The 16,854-nt window shown below is 50.6% G+C and overlaps 6 protein-coding genes across 6 annotated transcripts; 3 read left to right on the top strand and 3 right to left on the bottom strand.

Moving 5' to 3' along the window:
* Nucleotides 1-457: 457 nt before the first annotated feature.
* Nucleotides 458-1,518, top strand: F5J12DRAFT_713342 (uncharacterized protein; the record flags this gene model as incomplete). The annotated part of the gene is made up of 5 exons (XM_051740828.1): nucleotides 458-603; nucleotides 652-740; nucleotides 793-990; nucleotides 1,044-1,375; nucleotides 1,432-1,518. 5 exons carry the CDS (start codon nucleotides 458-460, stop codon nucleotides 1,516-1,518), a joined length of 852 nt encoding a protein of 283 aa, XP_051604071.1.
* Nucleotides 1,519-2,270: 752 nt separating this feature from the next.
* On the bottom strand, nucleotides 2,271-3,424 carry F5J12DRAFT_294547 (uncharacterized protein). Its single transcript, XM_051738773.1, has one exon. The coding sequence runs from the start codon at nucleotides 3,225-3,227 to the stop codon at nucleotides 2,427-2,429; it is 801 nt and encodes a 266-aa protein (XP_051604070.1). The 5' UTR covers nucleotides 3,228-3,424; the 3' UTR covers nucleotides 2,271-2,426.
* Nucleotides 3,425-6,297, bottom strand: F5J12DRAFT_294546 (TPR-like protein). The gene is made up of 3 exons (XM_051738772.1): nucleotides 5,692-6,297; nucleotides 3,918-5,421; nucleotides 3,425-3,841 (listed from the first exon to the last, which is right to left on the bottom strand). The coding sequence occupies exons 1-3, from the start codon at nucleotides 6,123-6,125 to the stop codon at nucleotides 3,623-3,625; spliced, it is 2,157 nt and encodes a 718-aa protein (XP_051604069.1). The 5' UTR covers nucleotides 6,126-6,297; the 3' UTR covers nucleotides 3,425-3,622.
* Nucleotides 6,298-7,947: 1,650 nt separating this feature from the next.
* F5J12DRAFT_888278 (P-loop containing nucleoside triphosphate hydrolase protein) lies at nucleotides 7,948-11,750 on the top strand (the record flags this gene model as incomplete). Its single annotated transcript, XM_051747244.1, has 27 exons — nucleotides 7,948-8,060; nucleotides 8,113-8,126; nucleotides 8,176-8,235; nucleotides 8,292-8,332; nucleotides 8,382-8,417; nucleotides 8,474-8,507; nucleotides 8,567-8,585; nucleotides 8,641-8,707; nucleotides 8,764-8,952; nucleotides 9,000-9,014; nucleotides 9,062-9,165; nucleotides 9,218-9,311; nucleotides 9,358-9,551; nucleotides 9,600-9,669; nucleotides 9,715-9,764; nucleotides 9,820-9,857; nucleotides 9,907-9,924; nucleotides 9,975-9,997; nucleotides 10,054-10,078; nucleotides 10,141-10,262; nucleotides 10,324-10,365; nucleotides 10,435-10,515; nucleotides 10,569-10,872; nucleotides 10,929-11,189; nucleotides 11,245-11,300; nucleotides 11,351-11,469; nucleotides 11,516-11,750. 27 exons carry the CDS (start codon nucleotides 7,948-7,950, stop codon nucleotides 11,748-11,750), a joined length of 2,424 nt encoding a protein of 807 aa, XP_051604068.1.
* Nucleotides 11,751-11,942: 192 nt separating this feature from the next.
* F5J12DRAFT_902971 (carbon-nitrogen hydrolase) lies at nucleotides 11,943-13,361 on the top strand (the record flags this gene model as incomplete). Its single annotated transcript, XM_051748345.1, has 5 exons — nucleotides 11,943-11,993; nucleotides 12,059-12,108; nucleotides 12,201-12,253; nucleotides 12,348-13,157; nucleotides 13,234-13,361. 5 exons carry the CDS (start codon nucleotides 11,943-11,945, stop codon nucleotides 13,359-13,361), a joined length of 1,092 nt encoding a protein of 363 aa, XP_051604067.1.
* A 1,682-nt stretch (nucleotides 13,362-15,043) lies between these two features.
* Nucleotides 15,044-16,695, bottom strand: F5J12DRAFT_713621 (FYRN-domain-containing protein; the record flags this gene model as incomplete). The annotated part of the gene is made up of 4 exons (XM_051740847.1): nucleotides 15,044-15,362; nucleotides 15,416-16,321; nucleotides 16,386-16,456; nucleotides 16,516-16,695. The coding sequence occupies 4 exons, from the start codon at nucleotides 16,693-16,695 to the stop codon at nucleotides 15,044-15,046; spliced, it is 1,476 nt and encodes a 491-aa protein (XP_051604066.1).
* Nucleotides 16,696-16,854: the final 159 nt, after the last annotated feature.

Genomic DNA, 16,854 nt, shown 5'->3' with positions numbered 1-16,854 from the left:
GGCAAAGTGGTACGTATCCCTTGAAGGGGAGGCTAATTTAACTTATCCCAGCGAGTTATCCATCCATCCCAGACCAAGCTTTGGCCATGGGCTGCCTGACAAGGCGGCTAGTGGTGGATTTGGTATTCTTAAACGGGCCCCCGCTTTGAGCCCAACCTTGCGCTATTACTCGACAATCAGAGATACTTTTGCGTAGTCTGGGGACAGTCAGCCCCGTTAGCCCTGCAAACGCCAAAGACAACGGTTTTCGCGTGGCTCAGAACAGGACAGAACTCGGTGTGCGAGAAGCCGGCCCGGCGGTGAGCACGGAGGGCGGCGGAAGAAACTTTTTGTGGGTCGCATTAAGCAGTCCGCGTGTTCCCGCTCTCCACCGAGAACGGTCCACGAGCCACCTCCACCCCCAAACCCGGCTTGATCTTGACTATCACCAGCACCACGTCATCCGTCTCATAGTGCCATGGCTATCGAGGCTAACCCCAAGCAGGATTTGGACTCACACAGCTGTAATAGGACTGGTTACGGTCCACCAACGAGGCAGGAGCTTCTAGAACACTATCCGGCGCGATTCACATGGCCGCAGTTAAAGGCATTCATTAATTCTGGGTGTGTTCTCTTATGACAGTCTTACTGCCGTTATTAAGAACCATAAAGAGATCTAGGCCTTCTCAAGCGCGACAAAGCTTTGCAACACAGGTACAATGTCTGGTCAGCGGACATCAGGAAGAGGCATGGTTCGACTGGTGGGTAACATTTGCATACCAATGAGGAAAATGAGTGGTGCGAAGGCGACAGTCAACTATCTCCTGGATTACCGCCTGCAGTGGGGCAAACCAGACACACTTTCCCTCCTTCCTTCGGAACTCGAGGAATGCGAGGAAACTACGACGAATAGCTCAGAAGTGTCCGGCGTCGTGCCCCAATACTTCACGGCTGACTTGCCATTCAACTCTGGTCTGATCTACATTATGCAAAATGATTGGCCTTATTCAGGTACTCTTGCTGGACACTTACTGGGTGATCCGCTCACGTTACCTCGCCCTCAGTACCCCTTGCAATTGAACATACAGTTATCTGGTCACGCGTACCTATTTTTTATCCCTCATTAATTCCCAGTGCCATCGAGGCTCGAATCCAACAAGATGGCGTGTGGGGCTTTACAGGCTCCAACACTCCCATTGAGGAACTTCCTTCACTCGAATCATGCTTGCTAGCTTTGGCTGACTGGGGCGTAACTATAGAAAGCATGATTCGTAGCCCGAAAGGTAGCTATGAAGAAGAGGAGATGGTGCGCCAGGTGGGGCAGGAGGTAGATGGTTTCGTGAAGCGGCGGTGGCAGGAGAGCAAGTGGGAAACCGCCTGGTTTGTCAACCCACCCGTAAGCTCGCTTTCTCGAGTTTCTTTGCGGCATCGTTTTAATATCTGCTTTCATAGAGGTTGCAAAGTATCCCTGGGTTGGCACATATTCACGTATTTGCACGGAGAAAATCTTCTTCAGAACTTGCGTCGTGGAACGCCTGAAATGGCTCTTGTCTTGATAATTCCAGAAGGTATGAGCGAACAGCCGTAACGTAGAGCGATCAGATCGGATACAAAACGAAATAGAAAGCATTTAAAAGATCAGTTGTCCCTACCGGCTGAACCATTTTGCAGAAGAGCCTGGAAACGTTCCACCGGAAGTCCGATTCCGCTCCTTCATGTCTTTTCATTCCGGGCGCAGATTACGTTGTTCTCCGGCTACATGACATACTGCTCGCCCGCAGGAAGCACGGACTGGTGACCACGTAATACGTAGCCAAAGCCCTCGACGCCAGTTATCCAGCCGGGTGGTGTCACCTGCAAAGTTGCCTATAGCTGTTAACATTGGCCAAGAAACGGTACGTTTGAAACCACGTTCTCGCTGTGAACTGACCTACAGTAGCGGAAATTTGAGACGAACTCAAGTTTCAGTCTACGGACGCAGAGACTCGAAGCACCATGTACCATTGAGCGCAAGGATGGCAAAAATCCTTCACAGCCTAAAATTGACTACTGAAACAAGGCTCTATTACATGTGTATCATAAATTGCAGAATTGATTCACTGAATCAGTGAGGTGCTATTTATTTCTCGATGGAGAGTGGTAATTGGTGGCATTCTGGGTTGGCCGGATCATTTAGCTTACAGCCAAGGCGTCAACGACCACTCGGTACTCAGTGCTCACGCCGGGGGGCCTCAGGTCTGGGTTTGCGGGCGTTTTTCCGGCATCCTGGCTGACATTTGTGAAGTTGAATGCTCAAAGATGCATATCCTAATTCATCATATCGTGTTGTGCAACAACAGATGAGAAGGTACAAACGACAATACAAGAGACGGACCACCGATCTATCGTATCAACATTTGTCATGCTGTCGTGATGTACTCGCCCTGATATCACAACACTGTGACTACCTATACAATATTGAATGTCCTGATTTTGCTTTGAAGGATGCTGGTCGAGTCTACGGGCTGAGCGGCGATAAGTGTGGAGGACGCAATCCTTTTGTACTCGTTGTGAGGCAGTTCAGTTAACAGAAGGGCGTTAAATGGTCGTCCCAGTGTTACGAGCAACTGTTCCGTAGCAGCGGCGTCTAGCTTGGCGGATCGACTAAGCGACTTCGAATGCAAAGGGCGAACAAGCTGCAGGGCACCAGTCGCACTTTCTGGCTCTCCTGGCGACCATGCCGTATTTTCAAGCTCTTCCGACAGTGTAATCTCAAGTGGCTGCAAGCCGGATGCGTGGATTTCATACGTATAACTTGACGAGGACGGATCTGTGCTCTTCAGCAAGACCGTTGTAACACGATGGGAGAAACATGACAACGTGAGGCGGCGGTTCATGAATCGTGGTTGGGGAGACCGATACAGCTTTCGCAGTGCTTTGGATGATGTAGGCTGTCGACTCGCTGTCGACGACTGCTCTTCCGTATCTGATGGTGGAACAGGCAACGTTTGGTACGAGGTGATGCGTGCCGGGAAACAACTATGAAACATCGATGCCTCCCCAACCCAGTCTAGAATTGAGATATCCCCAGACTGTGATATGACTTCTGCTAGGAGGCGACCCAGGGAGAATTCGGCAGATTCCCCATAGAGGACAGGTAAATGGAGATTGAAAATGCCAAAAAGCGAATAGGCAATGTCCTCGGGGCGAGTGGTACGACGTGACGATGCCCATTGAAGTCTCGAGCGTGCGTCCTCCATACCTGGCATAAAGTCAGCTAGGAAATGAGACGCTATTCCGGTTGCCTTCGCAAGTTCTTCTAGTACAACACCGTTTGCTTTATGATTCGATGATTCGATGTTTTTGTAGAGCGACCAGGTTCGAGTGTAGAACAAAATGGTGCGAGGAGCCAGCAGTTCCTGAAGGGTCCATCCGCGTCTGAACCATTGGCTCGTAGCAAATGATGCAGTGTCCGGAACGTCGGCAAGATACACGATTGTTAAGGCAGACCTCCGATACTATCCAAACATCGATCCTATCGCCTCTTGCAACTCAGTGCTGCTATCTTTGTCTATGCAGCAAGTATCGCTCCACGCCCATAGGTAACCTTGCTTGAAAGCAGTGAGACAAAACTTCTGGAGCTTCTTCACACCCCCACTCTGTGTCATGTCATATATTGGGCGACCTTGGATATCGCGCAGTAATAGTTCACCTTCTCCCCAGCAGTGAGAAAACATGGCAAACCCGAAGTATCTCGAGATAACAGCATGTATACGGCCAACTCGCTCCACGGGGTCGTATAACATAGCTGATGACAAGAGCTGGTTGTATTGCGGGCTACGCGTGAATTGCAATATCTGCGCATCCCGGTTACACAAGGTGCCTGTTTGCGTGTTCAGCAGTCTAGTCGGCACGGCTTCGAGGGTCTCAGAAATGACATGTCGGATGACTTGGCTAACCTCATATTCCGTAGCGACCGATCGGATTGAAGATACCCTCGTAACCTGCGGGCTGATCTTCATTTGGAGATAGGTTGCAAGACAGTCCTTGGATACGTCGTAACCTGGGTCTCCAGGAACAGATAGTTCCAGGGCTTTTTGTTCGAGTGAGATGGCTTCGTCCAAATCACCAACTATAGCTGTGTCATGAAACCTCTCTATTAAGCATAGTGCAAGGTTATGAAGGTTCGAGGGGTGACTGGCATGTCCAGCTCGACGGAGTTGCAGCACGTATCTGTACAACGTGATTGCTGCATTCAGGTCGGTAATTGCGTGTTGGTTTCGAAATCTGTCCATGAGGAGGTGCCCAAGGCCACATAAATTGTCTACCGCTCGGCCAAGCATGACGGACTCATTCGAGTGCGTCCCTTGACCGAGTCTCCGAGCGCGCGCTCTGACGAATACAGCAAGCTTTTCAACGGAGAAAGCATAACGACGGCGTTCTGGTAGTTGGAGCTCCAAAGCATACGTAGCAAAACAAATAGCTTCGTCCAAGTCGGCTATTGCAGCCAGTTTCCGGAACTTGTCGTTGAGGCGTAGTGAGAGGACATGGAATACAGAGGCAGCGTTAGCGTTATTTGCTGGGCGGAGTACAGATGCAGCTCTGCGAACAAACTTTACCCCGCCCAACCCGGGTATCAAAACTTGTCGTTGAAACATTGTCAAGAGGCCGCAACTGAGGTTATAAAGGGATACAGCACGATGGGGATCCCCTGGTGGACGAAGCTCTGGTACCATGTGTCCGAGTGCGGCAGCCTCTTCTATGTCGGCGACTACCCCCTGATTGTCATATCTATGCGAGAGACAAAGAGCAAGTAAGTGGAGGGATGAAAAGCGATTAAGATGTCCAGAGGGATGGAGTTTTGCTGCGCGGAGCAGCTCAATTGCCTCATCTAGGTCATAAATCATAGATTGTTTCATGAACCTCTTCCGGAGGTCATGAGCGAGATCATAGAAAGATATGCCACGATCAGGATGGCCGGGTGGACGAAGCTCTAGTGCCGCATGTCCGAGTGTGATGGCTTCTTCCAAGTCAGCAACTACTCCCTGATTATCATATCTGTTCGAATGACAGAGAGCAAGCCCATGGAGCGAGAAAGGCCGCCGAGAATGGCCAGAGGGATGAAGTTCCAATGCTGCACGGTGCAGCTCAATTGCCTCATCTAGGTCGTGCATTGTAAATTGTTTCACGAACCTCCTCTGGAGGTCATGGGCGAGATTGTTGAGAGATATGCCACGATCAGGATGGCCAGGTGGACGAAGCTCTAGTGCCGCACGTCCGAGTGTGATAGCTTCTTCCAAGTCAGCAACTACTCCCTGATTATCATATCTGTTCGAGTGACAGAGAGCAAGCCCATGGAGCGAGAATGGCTGCTGAGAATGGCCAGAGGGATGAAGTTCCAAGGCTGCACGGTGCAGCTCAATTGCCTCATCTAGGTCGTGCATCACAGATTGTTTCATGAACCTCCTCCAGAGGTCATGGGCGAGATTGTTGAGAGATATGCCACGATCAGGATGGCCAGGTGGATGAAGCTCCAGTGCTGCACGTCCGAGTGTAATGGCTTCTTCCAAGTCAGCAACTACTCCCTGACTATCATATCTGTTCGAAAAACAGAGAGCAAGCCCATGGAGCGAGAAAAGCCGCCAAAAATGGCCAGAGGGATAGAGTTCCAATGCTGCACGGTGCAGCTCAATTGCCTCATCTAGGTCGTGCATTGTAAATTGTTTCACGAACCTCCTCCAGAGGTCACGGGCGAGATAGTTGAGAGATATGCCATGATCAGGATGGCCAGGTGGACGGAGCTCTAGTGCTGCACGTTCGAGTGTGATGGCTTCTTCCAAGTTAGCAACTACTCCATGACTATCATATCTGTTCGAAAAGCAGAGAGCAAGCCCATAGAGCGAGCAAGGCCGCCAAGGATGGCCAGAGGGATGGAGTTCCAATGCTGCACGGTGCAGTTCAAATGCCTCGTCTAAATCATGCATCACAGCTTGTTTCTCGAACCTCTTCCGAAGGTAAGAAGCAAGATTGCAGAGAGCCATACCACGACCAGGACGACCGGGTGGATAGAGCTCTAGCGCTGCACGCCCAAGTGTGATGGCTTCTTCCAAGTCGGTGAACCACTCCCTGATTGTCATATCTGCTTGCAGAACATACCGCAAGCCCATGGAGCGAGAAAGGATCGGTCAGGATGTCCATATGGGCGAAGTTCCAATGCTGCATTGTGTAATGTGATTGCCTCGTCCACGTCGTCAACTTTCCCCTCTGTCTGGAATCTCTCATAGAGGGCCGTTGCTAGGTCGCTGAAGGTAACATCCCTGGCCATCGTGTCCCGCAGGACAGCCTTCCAACTCTGCTCGCTTCGCGGGAAACCTCGTCCGTTGAATTCATTGAATACAGTTGCGGTGGGAGGATACACGGTGGGAATGATTCTGGTTGATTCAGCGATCAGTTCGGAACAAAACAAGAATAGTAGAACTATACATTATCCTTGAACGAGAAAGAACCACGTTCAAGCAATCCAGACTGTCAGAATGCTAACAGTGTGAATCAAACTGCGCGACCGAGCTAAACAGGGAGTATCCTGGATGGTCGATGAGAACGAAGTGTAGTTTCCGCTACCTAGATGTTAGTATAAGTTGCACAACGAGAGTTCATGGGGAACTTCACCGGTAAACGCAAGTCGCTATGATCGGCGAGAGTAAGTTAGAGATCGCACAACTGGTAATAAGCTCACCAGTACTATTGAATGCCTGGTGGACGTCTGGATTCTGAATGTGAAAGGGAAGGAGATGCTGTGGTCTGTAGAGCACAGGTTGTGCGCCCACGATGCCCTGCATCGCATGCCATCAGACATGCTAAAACGTGTTTGGGTGACCAGGCATTCTCAGGGATGTTCTACATCTGATCAAAACAATATCTTATTTTGCTACTCACGAGAGATGGAGAACGGGGCAAAACTCGCCCTCATCGACCATCCCAACTGCGGGATGCATGTACAGAGTCGAGGTCAGCTGAACGCGTCCATTTACAAATTTCAAGTCGTTCGGTCATCTCGACGTCATTGTCGAAAACAACTGTTATATGTGTAGTCTTTGAGTCGCGCCTTCACGCAAAACTTGTTGCACTTGGGGCAACAAACTTGGAGCTTATCACTATGTCTACTAGGAGAGGCGAGGACCACCGCAGCGGACGTAACATGTCTCGCAGTTAGTATCTGTCCAATGACTTCTTTCGCACGCCGTGGCCTAAACCGAGGTGAAATAGGGGACTACAACGAGGATGCAAACTATCCTGGAGGGAGAGTACCCGCCGCAGAAGAGGGAGCAGAATCGCAGGAACATGGTGGCAGCGGCACCGGGCAAGCCGGCGGCTATACCGGATCGACTGCACGTATGCGGAGTCAGGGTACACAACTTACTGGAGAAGGAAGCAGTGAGCGTTGCAAGCGTTGCGATTCAACCTATATTCGTGGCTATGAGTGCGATTGCGAAGGTTATGAAGATCTAATACTTTCCGGAACCAGGCTTCCCCCGAAAGCCCTAGGCACGGATTCGCTGCTTACTTCATGGCTGTTCGCTGAATTCTCTGCAGGAGAAATGGAAAAAATTGTGCAGAGCTGCACCGCGTCAACGGTAGGTGGGTGTACTCGTCGTCACCACTGGGGCGGCGGAATTCACATTAATGGCAGGTTGATGGCTGATGCACCCTGATGCCGCCGCACTGTTCATCAGCCAAACTTCTGCGAGATTGTATTATTTACAGTAATAAAATTGTCTTCGAAATGCTCTAGGCAACTCACTTCGTGTATTGAATGTCCTAGAGGTAGGCTTGGTTCCAATCAATGATATATTTCACCTTTACATCAATACTATTGAACCCGATGCCAGAAATCGAGTGGTGGTAACGTCGGCGGCAAAAGGACACAATGCTATTCCCACACGTGACCGCGTCGATCTCAGCGCGTTCAACTGCAGTCCCCCCACCATCATGGAACCCCTTGTGCAGCGCAAACGCAATCATGGAGATGGTCTTTTTGCATACTACAAACCAACTTCTGCCCCAACAGCAACACGCGAGGTTCTGATGAAAAAATGCGATAGGTAAGAAAGTCGTCTCGTATGTTGCCACTTCTCACTTTGCCATCGCACCTAGGTTGTTGCATGAAAGTACGTCTGACTGGATATGTCGGTGGTTTGTTACCTGAACCTTTTGGAGAATTTGGCCACTCGGATTACAAAGGGAAGCAGAAAGAAATCATCGAAGCCGCAATATCAGGTGCTCCTGACCATCCCAAACCTTCTACTGGCCAACACTGACTTGCGAGTGCGAAGGGTTGGACGTATTTGTCCTTGCACCGACAGGCATGGGAAAGGTATTATATAGCATCCGTTGCCAGAGTTCGGGGTTGACCATCTGCACAGAGCCTATGCTTCCAATTGCCATCTATCGCATCAGAGGTCAGTCATGTGTGCATTTATGTTGGCTAAAACCTTGTGATCCTGCAGGTACCCAGTACGGGTTGTCCGTCGTGGTATCTCCTCTGCTAGGTGAGTAGGAAGGAAGTTGATTGATACAAGCGCAAACGCCGAGTTCACGTGGTGTGCAGCGCTCATGAAGAACCGCAAGTATTCTTTAACTACGCTGTGAATGGCATTCAAACAATCGCATAGAAGTTGCTAGTCTCCGTGAAAAAGGCGTCTCCGCTGTCTCTCTGACTTCGGATACGGGCAAAAAAGATAAGGCAAAGGTATCTCGCCGCGGCCCACGTTCTGGAATTGGAGATTAAGGCTATTGTCTCCATAGATTTTCGCCGATCTATCCTCTCCAAGGCCGAGGATTCGCCTGCTGTACAGTATGTCCGCTAACGTATTGGCTCAGCACACGCTAAAAATGCCTAAAGCTACCCCGGAAAGGCTCTGCACACAGGATGTCATGCAACTGCTCGCGATGGTTTATAAACACGGGTTTCTGAATAGACTGGTGGTTGATGAGGTAGCATCTGCAATCTCCATTCTTAAGTAGCTCACAGTGCTCGATAGGCCCATTGCATATCAGTGAGCCACTGCTACACGACTCGTGGCGCCGACTAATAAAGGATCAGGAATGGGGACACGACTTCCGGGAAGAGTACAGAAAGCTAGGGACTTTTCGAGACAACTTCCCCCGTGTCCCCGTCATGGCTCTGACGGCGACGGCAACGGACAAGTACACATCTTCTCAACGATGACACCGTAGTAATGGACTAACTAGCGTTCAGTGTACGGGACGATATTCTTTGCAGTCTCAAAATGGTCGAGGACCGTCTATACACGGCTATCCATCCAGCCAATCGTGCCAATCTCTTTTACGAGGTGAGAAGAGAAACACTGATATTCTTCCGTATTGTCATGCAATTAGATACGGTACACGTCCGGCCAAGATTCCCTTGCGCGAAAGTCAGATATATTCGAATTTATCAGTACGTTATACAAGCGTCGTGGCCGTCCATCATCTGGGATCATATACTGTCGACTGCGAAATATGTGTGACGAGCTATCGCACTTCTTGAGAGCAAAAGGTCTCAAAGCCAGCTCTTATCACCGTGGAATCAAGTCTGTCGCCGCTCCGTGGATATCGTAGGAGGCTCATACCCGTCATAGGTCGTCGGAGCTTGACGAGACGTTGAAACAATGGCAGGCCGGGGGAGCGGAGAAAGGCAATGTCGATGTGGTTGGTTGTCCATTGTTAGTGCTTTCCGTGTGCTAAGCGTGCCAGGTTTGTGCTACCATTGCATTTGGGATGGGTATCGACAAGGGCGACGTCCGGTGAGGACTCTATCTAAACTGTTCTCAGGAGGGCGCGCCTCACAGATTATGCAAGTTACATCATACATTATGACCTCCCCAAGAGTTTCGAAGGTGAGCATGGACACCCTGTGTCTGTCACCTTACGCTCAGTGGCGTCCAGGGTACTACCAGGAAACGGGTACGATGTAGCCCCCGCGACTTGAGTATTTGAATTCAGTATCCACGCAGGTCGAGCAGGTCGCGATGGTTTGGTACTTTCTCTTCTCGTTCTCGACGTCTGAGTCATAACTGACTTCTGATGCCTCAGCCATCGAGATGTGTTTTGTACTACAGTACGTGACGATTACCTCCCACGTTACCATGTACCCTACTTATCTATGCCTCGTCGGAATAGCACGAGAAGACGCCTTGCGGGTGCGCGGTCTCTTGTCAAGATCACATGCAAAAAGGCAAGATACTGCCAGAATGATCGGTGCTCCAGAACCCAGCCAGCGGACTGGAGACAGTTTCCAAGGGGTCCGTTACAAGCCATATCCCAACATCTGGGCCCACAATCGGTTTCTGACCCGTACCACAGCTCGTCGATTACGCCGAAGATACCACAACTTGTCGGCATGTTGTCAGTGTATTGTAAGATATTTTTGTTGAAGCGCTGACGACTGTCCTCGCGGGGAATAACTTGGGGTAGTTGATATGCAAATACTTGGGTGAAACGATTGATACTGCGGATGAGGGGCTGATGAAGAGTTTATGTGACAAGATGTGCGATGTAGGTGGCTCACATTACCTGGTCCATCTGACAGCGTGTGTACGCTTGATTAGGTTTGCAGATACCCAGGAAAGGTGCGGCAACGCAAGGCAAATCTCTCCAGCGTCGACACCTCTGCTTGGATGGATGACGGTTACGAAGACGAAGATGAACTGGCTGACTATTTTCAGTTCCCAGCTGATCAGACGGCTCGAGAAGTGGAAGAGTCACGCTCACCCGCTTCCCACAACATCAGCATCAACACCGATGCCGGATCTGTCGGTTTCCAAAGTGCTAAACGAGCATGTAGTGGCGGGGAGGTGCTTCCCGACTCGAAGAGGATGAAACACAGCGTGCCGAAGCCTCCCGTGCCTCTAGGTGGGTTTGGCGCTTGTGCGAATGTCGATGGCTGTTCACAGTAGTGACTTCTTAAGTGACAAGGGCGTATAGCTCTGCTAGCAGCCTCAAGAAACCATTCAAAGTGCCGTTTAGAACGCCATTCAAGGCTAGTTCAGAGACTGCCAAAGTCGATCTTCAATCTTGCAACATAGATAATGGTGGTGCTGGCGGTTCGCTTGCTCAGAAAGATGAAGATCTGCCAGATTCAGATGACGTGCAGATGTCGAACACTGCGGAAGAGTACCGTGGAAGTAACGACAGCAACATCGAGAGTTTGAGCCAACCTACCGACCAACGTACGTCGATATCACTCTTCGCAAGGCTTCTACTTAGTCGAATGACCGGAACCAGCACCACTCCCAGAGGTAGCCGTCGAGCTCGAAGCCAACTTCTCGCAGAAGATTCCAGTTTCGTATAGTTTTAGCTGTTACTTCGTAGCGCTCATTATACCCTGCAGCTTCCAGTGCGCATGAAAGCGTTTGGCTCCATATGCAAAGCCTTGTATCAGGTACTAAGCGACGGCAGCTGTTGCAATAAATTTCAGGGGTCCGCCCTACCCACTAATACGGAAGCAAGGTATGCCCTACATTCAGATATGATTCACTGGTGCTAATGAATGCAGAGCATCTGTGCTCGCAAATGCCGCGAAAACCATCGAATTCTGTGCACAGACAATGTCGGCGACGCGATCTGGATACGATGACCGAGTGAACCAGAAGCTGCGTGCGATACAGAGATTGGGAGCCGTAACGGACAAGGTCGATGGGGACGGGGACGAGGACGAGGACGAGACGGATGTAGTGTTGGCTGTGAAGGAAGCGTTGGATGAATGGACAACGCGACAGGTTAGAGAATAGGATGAACGATTGGATAAATGATTCATAAAGTTTATTGGGACCCTGAAGTTGATTAGACCATCTTTTAATTGTACTATTCACAGTACGCTAATAAAGTAACAACTTCCTACCTTACGGGGCTGGAAGACCTATAAACCAGCGATGGGCAGTTACCGCATCTCACCTTATTCTCCCAAAGCACCCGTGTACTAGATGGCGACAACGACAACGCTGAGGGTGGGAGTTGTCCAGTTTGCGCCCAGGGTATGTGCAACGGACCACATAACTGAGCATTAGCGCGACCATGATGACAAAATTTTCGATTCAAGATCGGCAAGGTTCAAGCCAACATTGCCAAGGCTCGCGAGTTGTGCAAAGGGTAAGCCTCGTAGGTGCTTGTATCGTCGTCCTACACACTTTTGTGATTGGCCTCGCAGTCCACTGATCTCTGGTTTCAATGTATTTTGACAGATTGACACCTCGATGTGTGGACCTTTTGTGCTTCCCCGAGATGATCTTCACAGGTACGTTCATCGTTACCTGTCAGTTCTCCTTGAAAGCGCATCATGCAAAACACATGGTCCGGTGATTTGGAGCGACACCGATCCAACAACCCAGGTTACGTGTTCCCCGATGCTGCTTCAATATCCCCCTATCTAGAACACCCGAGGACGGGTCCCACTTCTACTTTCTGCGCTGAGTTGGCGCGCCGCCTCGAATGCTATGTCACAGCTGGATTCCCTGAACATTCAGAGCACGACTCCAACTCCTTAGCCGCACCATTACCACTGCCACTACCATCACCAGCCACAACGGCGCCTCCGACCTCGACTCCCACCAGTTCTCCACACAATCACACTGGCCCTATCGGCTTCAACAGCGCTGTCCTATACAGCCCTACTGGTGAACCTCTCACTCTATACCGCAAGTCCAACCTGTTCGAGACCGATCTGAGCTGGGCAGCTCCCGGAAGCGGGTTTACCGTGCTTGATCTCCCACCCCCACTGGGGAAGACGACCATTGCCATATGCAACGATTTAAACGTGCATAATTCTGCGGTATGGAACTCTCTCGAGGATGGACCGTATGAACTTGCTAGACATTGTGTGCGGGAGGAAACGAGGTTACTCGTGCTGCTGAATGCGTGGTTGAAAGCTCGCAATGAAGATGATGAAGGTGGAGATGAGGGAGAAGCGAAGAGGACGGAGGAAGGAGAAGATAATGGTGACGATGATGTCGAGCTAGAGCCGAATTGGGAAACCCTCAACTGGTGGGCGCAGCGTCTCCGTCCGACGTGGGCACACCACCACCCTACTATTACAGAGAAAGAGAACGGGGATCAGCGGACAGAGCCTCAAATCAATGGATCTTCAATAGAGCCCAAAGATCTAGTGGTTGTTGCGTGCAATCGTTTCGGTGACGAAGGGGGTAAGAGCCATGCTTGTTGCCTCAAGCACCGTATACCCCGAATATATATGCTGATGCTGTCATCCTAACTCGTCAGGGAAGACATTCGTGGGGTCATCTGCGATGTTGATGATGCGCCGAGGCTCGGGAAGACCCAGGCTCCTCCATGCAATGGGTGAAAGAGAGGAGGGTATCGGGATTTGGACTGTACCCGTTAGACTTTAATCATACGTAGACTTTCACGGACAGTGCAATATATCATGGCACTGGGTACAGCTTGTCAACAGGTCTCTGTCATCACGGATTGACGAGGCGCGTTACAATGCAACTCCAGTACATCCCAAATCTCATAAAGCCGCTAGAAGAAGAAATGTCTGCCCTATATACTACTCCAAACAGCAATAGCCTCGCCGCAGAAGTCCTTAGGAAGGCATAAACCCGAACTCACGCAGGAGCTCTTCTCACTCTTGCCCATACCCAGCCGGCCCCCCAAAAAAACAGCTGCCAGAAACATGTCTGGTATGCCAGGGCCAGCTTGCGCAAGGTCTCTAGTGGACCTACTTCAGATGCGGCAGGCCCCGCCAGAGTGAGCATGATCTCGGGGGGCGCTGCGGTGAGGGCTGGAAAGAATATGTCGTTCGACAAGATGGAGGAGTCAACCACTGGTTCGCGCCGTAATCCAGTCTAGATCGGGTCGTGTTGTTAGTGACATACCACTGTCATAAATCTTCCTGTCGACGGGGAATTCCCAGGGGAGACTGCATATCCATAACACCAATGCTTATCACAAGAAGACGGGGAGAAAGAAAAGAAAAGAAAAGACTAAAACGCGTGCGCCCTGAGCCAAGAAGTAGGCGTTGAGAGAGACCAGAAGATTATGCCAAACGTAAAGATAGTTATGGTTAGACAGGTTCGAGATCGTACACGTGCGGAGGTGATATGAGCAAAACAACAAATTTGGAGCGCGGTAGATGAGCGTGTGGAGAAGGATTGGTACCGTGTACGAGGTGATGGTTGTGAAGCAGTGCGCAACGTTAGTTGTAGAGTGTGATGGTGAAGAAAGATTTGGAAAGAGAGAGCGGCCGAAGGGAGCCCAAAGAGCGACGAGGTAATGCAGTTAGGGTGTTCGTGTTTATTTCTTGTAATGGAAAATTGAAGGCTTGCGAATGTTGTCCGCGCCACCGCGTCCTAGACAGTCCCATGTGGCTTGCTCCCCTCGCCGTGTAGTTATCCTCGTTGCCATCACCACTCAGAAGGTTTGTCATCGGTGCTTTGGGCGTCACGACCCCTTGCTACAACCCACTCACCCGATACTCACGTACGGGAAGCGTATCAGTGACGGATCCTGCTGACGAAGGAGACTGCGAAGACAAGGACGAAGACGACGGCGTATGGACAATACCACTATATGATTGAGACAGTGAATAGGACGATGCCGACGGAACCGGATGATTGGATGAAGTTGGACACGGTGACAACGCGAGGTCCCCGCGTGACTGTTGGTGATGACGTGGCTGATGCTGCTGATTATAATTATGATGCAAGTCGACACTTTCAATTTCTTGATGATGATCATGACTTGAATGGGACGTGCTCCCTCCTTCCTCTCCACCGCTTTCATGCGCATTTTGTGTCCCTGCACCCGGTGCAGAGTCCAAACGGTCCTTGGGGAGTGCAGGGGTGACGGCTGCGTGCCTACCGCCTAAAGGTCTGTGTCACATCACGATCACGTCATATTCGAAGGAAAAGGGAAAAAGATATAAGAAATGACGCAAAAAGGGACGGACGAAAGCGTGGCGGTGGAAACAAGGGGAACGAAACAGCCACGCATGGGTTGCGATCAAGCATGGAAAAACGAGTCGACGCGTGTGACTAACGCAAAGGAGGAAAATTTAAAAATGAACTACTTACCCTCCCTCCACGAAGTTCTGCCATACATAATCCCTCAACCGGTCCGCATTGGGAAGTTGCTGAATGAGGTGTTTGATCGTGTTTTGGCCAAGCCCAAAAAAGTCTGGACCCGAGACTGAGTTGGAGTGTTGCCTGTTCCTTATCGCATTGGCCTGCTTGACGATGTTAGACCATGCACCTGTCGCGGTCCCGGCGATGATAGAACGGGTTGGTGCGTCTGACCCGACGATTTTGAACTTTGGGCCATCTCCGCCGTCCAGGATGGAACACCGGTACACAGCTTCTTGTTGGGGATCTACGGTAGAGTGATATCGCCTGCACCAAATCTGTAAACGGGACGGAGCATGATAGCGGACAAGTATACGTACCGAGTAACTTCATACCCAACAGGGAAGATATATCGCTCTGTATGGAAATGCTCGCGCATGCATACTTCTCCGAGATTGATCACAGTCATGATACCGACGGTCAACGGCAGCACGGGATTTCCCTTTTTGTCACGTGGAACATTGGGAATGCTGTAGCTTTTGGTTGTGACGGTATGGGCTTTTAGCCGCTTTGGCTTGGCATGACGCTGAATCTCGGAAGGTTGAACCGAGGCAGCGGGAGAAGTCGATGGAGCAAGTGCTATAGACTGTCGAGGTGTGGAAACACTTGGACCAAGTGACGGAGGATGCTGCCCTGCATTTCCGTTGTTGTATGGACCAGCGTTGTAAGGGTTGGGATGCTCCTCGTGAGGAGACATGATAGGCGACAGCGGAGACGGAGTGTGAGCCATGTCAGATTCTGCTGGTTTTACAGGCGGTTTTAATCGCAACTTTGTGCCCTTATTTGACACTAAGAGAGATGGAGCGCCTATTTCGTTAGGAGGAGTGGGTTCGAGATGAAGGTTGAGTGACTGATTACTCGAAGCAACAGACGGCTGTGGTTGAGGTGACGGCTGATCTTTACCCTTGGCTGATCCACGCGACCGTTTAGCCTGACGGCGACCTTCACCAACATCGTCTTCGGTGGTGGCCATAGCGCGTTCGCGGAACTCGTCCTCAGTATGTTTATGAGAGAGTGGGCCGAGATGCCGGGACGACAGCAGCGGGTCAACGCTGTGATCATCCGCCTCTTCTTCTGCCATGGCTTGACGGAGGTTGCTGACGAACAAGGCGCGAGAGCGAGCAGAGAGAAGAGAACGAGGAAATGCACTGGCGTGGGGCCATTGTGCTGACGGTATGTTCGGTTCAGAACGTGTCTCTAGTTCGTGCACCCTCTGCAAGATCAATCTAGCATAGCAGAGATGATCAGTTGTTCCATCCATCGGGTAATATCGAAAAGGTAACGACGTACTCTCTCTCTTCTTTCATTTTGACATTGCGTTCGCCGGATAGTCTAAGTTCGTGCTGTGTCTCCTTGAGTTTCTGTTGGGAAGATATGAACAACGATGAGCAGGGGGTTGCAGAGGAGGTTGTTGAATCACCTCCTCGAGATCGAAATAGCGACGTTTTAGTTTTCTATACTTTTCATTGACGTCTTGATTATCTTTCGCAGGTGGCTGCTGCTGTGCGGGGGTCTGGATAAGAGCAGCGGGAGGGGGAGGAGGGCCCATGACGATATCTGAACTCATTGCAGCAGAGGCAGTCGAGCGACGGGGAGACATGGCACTGGGCAGAGTAGCAACTCAGCCCAGACAAGCGCGCGCAGCCACACTAACCGGAATGAAACAAGAACACGGCAAGAAAAAAAAACTGAACGTGGTACAATTGACGGCAATGCTCTCACAGCATCAGTCATTTACTTATTGTACCAATCCTCTCTC

The sequence above is a fragment of the Pisolithus orientalis genome (genome assembly GCF_024613125.1).
Source record: "Pisolithus orientalis strain OTSU chromosome Unknown F5J12scaffold_3, whole genome shotgun sequence".
Lineage (NCBI taxonomy): Eukaryota > Fungi > Basidiomycota > Agaricomycetes > Boletales > Pisolithaceae > Pisolithus > Pisolithus orientalis.
Note: the sequence above shows the minus strand (reverse complement) of the source record. Positions and strands in the feature narration are given on the sequence as shown.

What these genes read in the sequence shown, in the direction of transcription:
- F5J12DRAFT_294547 (XM_051738773.1), bottom strand. Translation starts at nt 3,227, where the DNA reads ATGCCAGGTATGGAGGACGCACGCTCGAGACTTCAATGGGCATCGTCA.
- F5J12DRAFT_294546 (XM_051738772.1), bottom strand. Translation starts at nt 6,125, where the DNA reads ATGGGCTTGCGGTATGTTCTGCAAGCAGATATGACAATCAGGGAGTGG. An exon ending in GCCCGTGACCTCTGGAGGAG is followed by an intron (nt 5,422 to 5,691) that starts GTTCGTGAAACA and finishes CCTCTGGAGGAG; the next exon opens with GTTCATGAAACAATCTGTGA. An exon ending in CGGTCGCTACGGAATATGAG is followed by an intron (nt 3,842 to 3,917) that starts GTTAGCCAAGTC and finishes ACACGCAAACAG; the next exon opens with GCACCTTGTGTAACCGGGAT.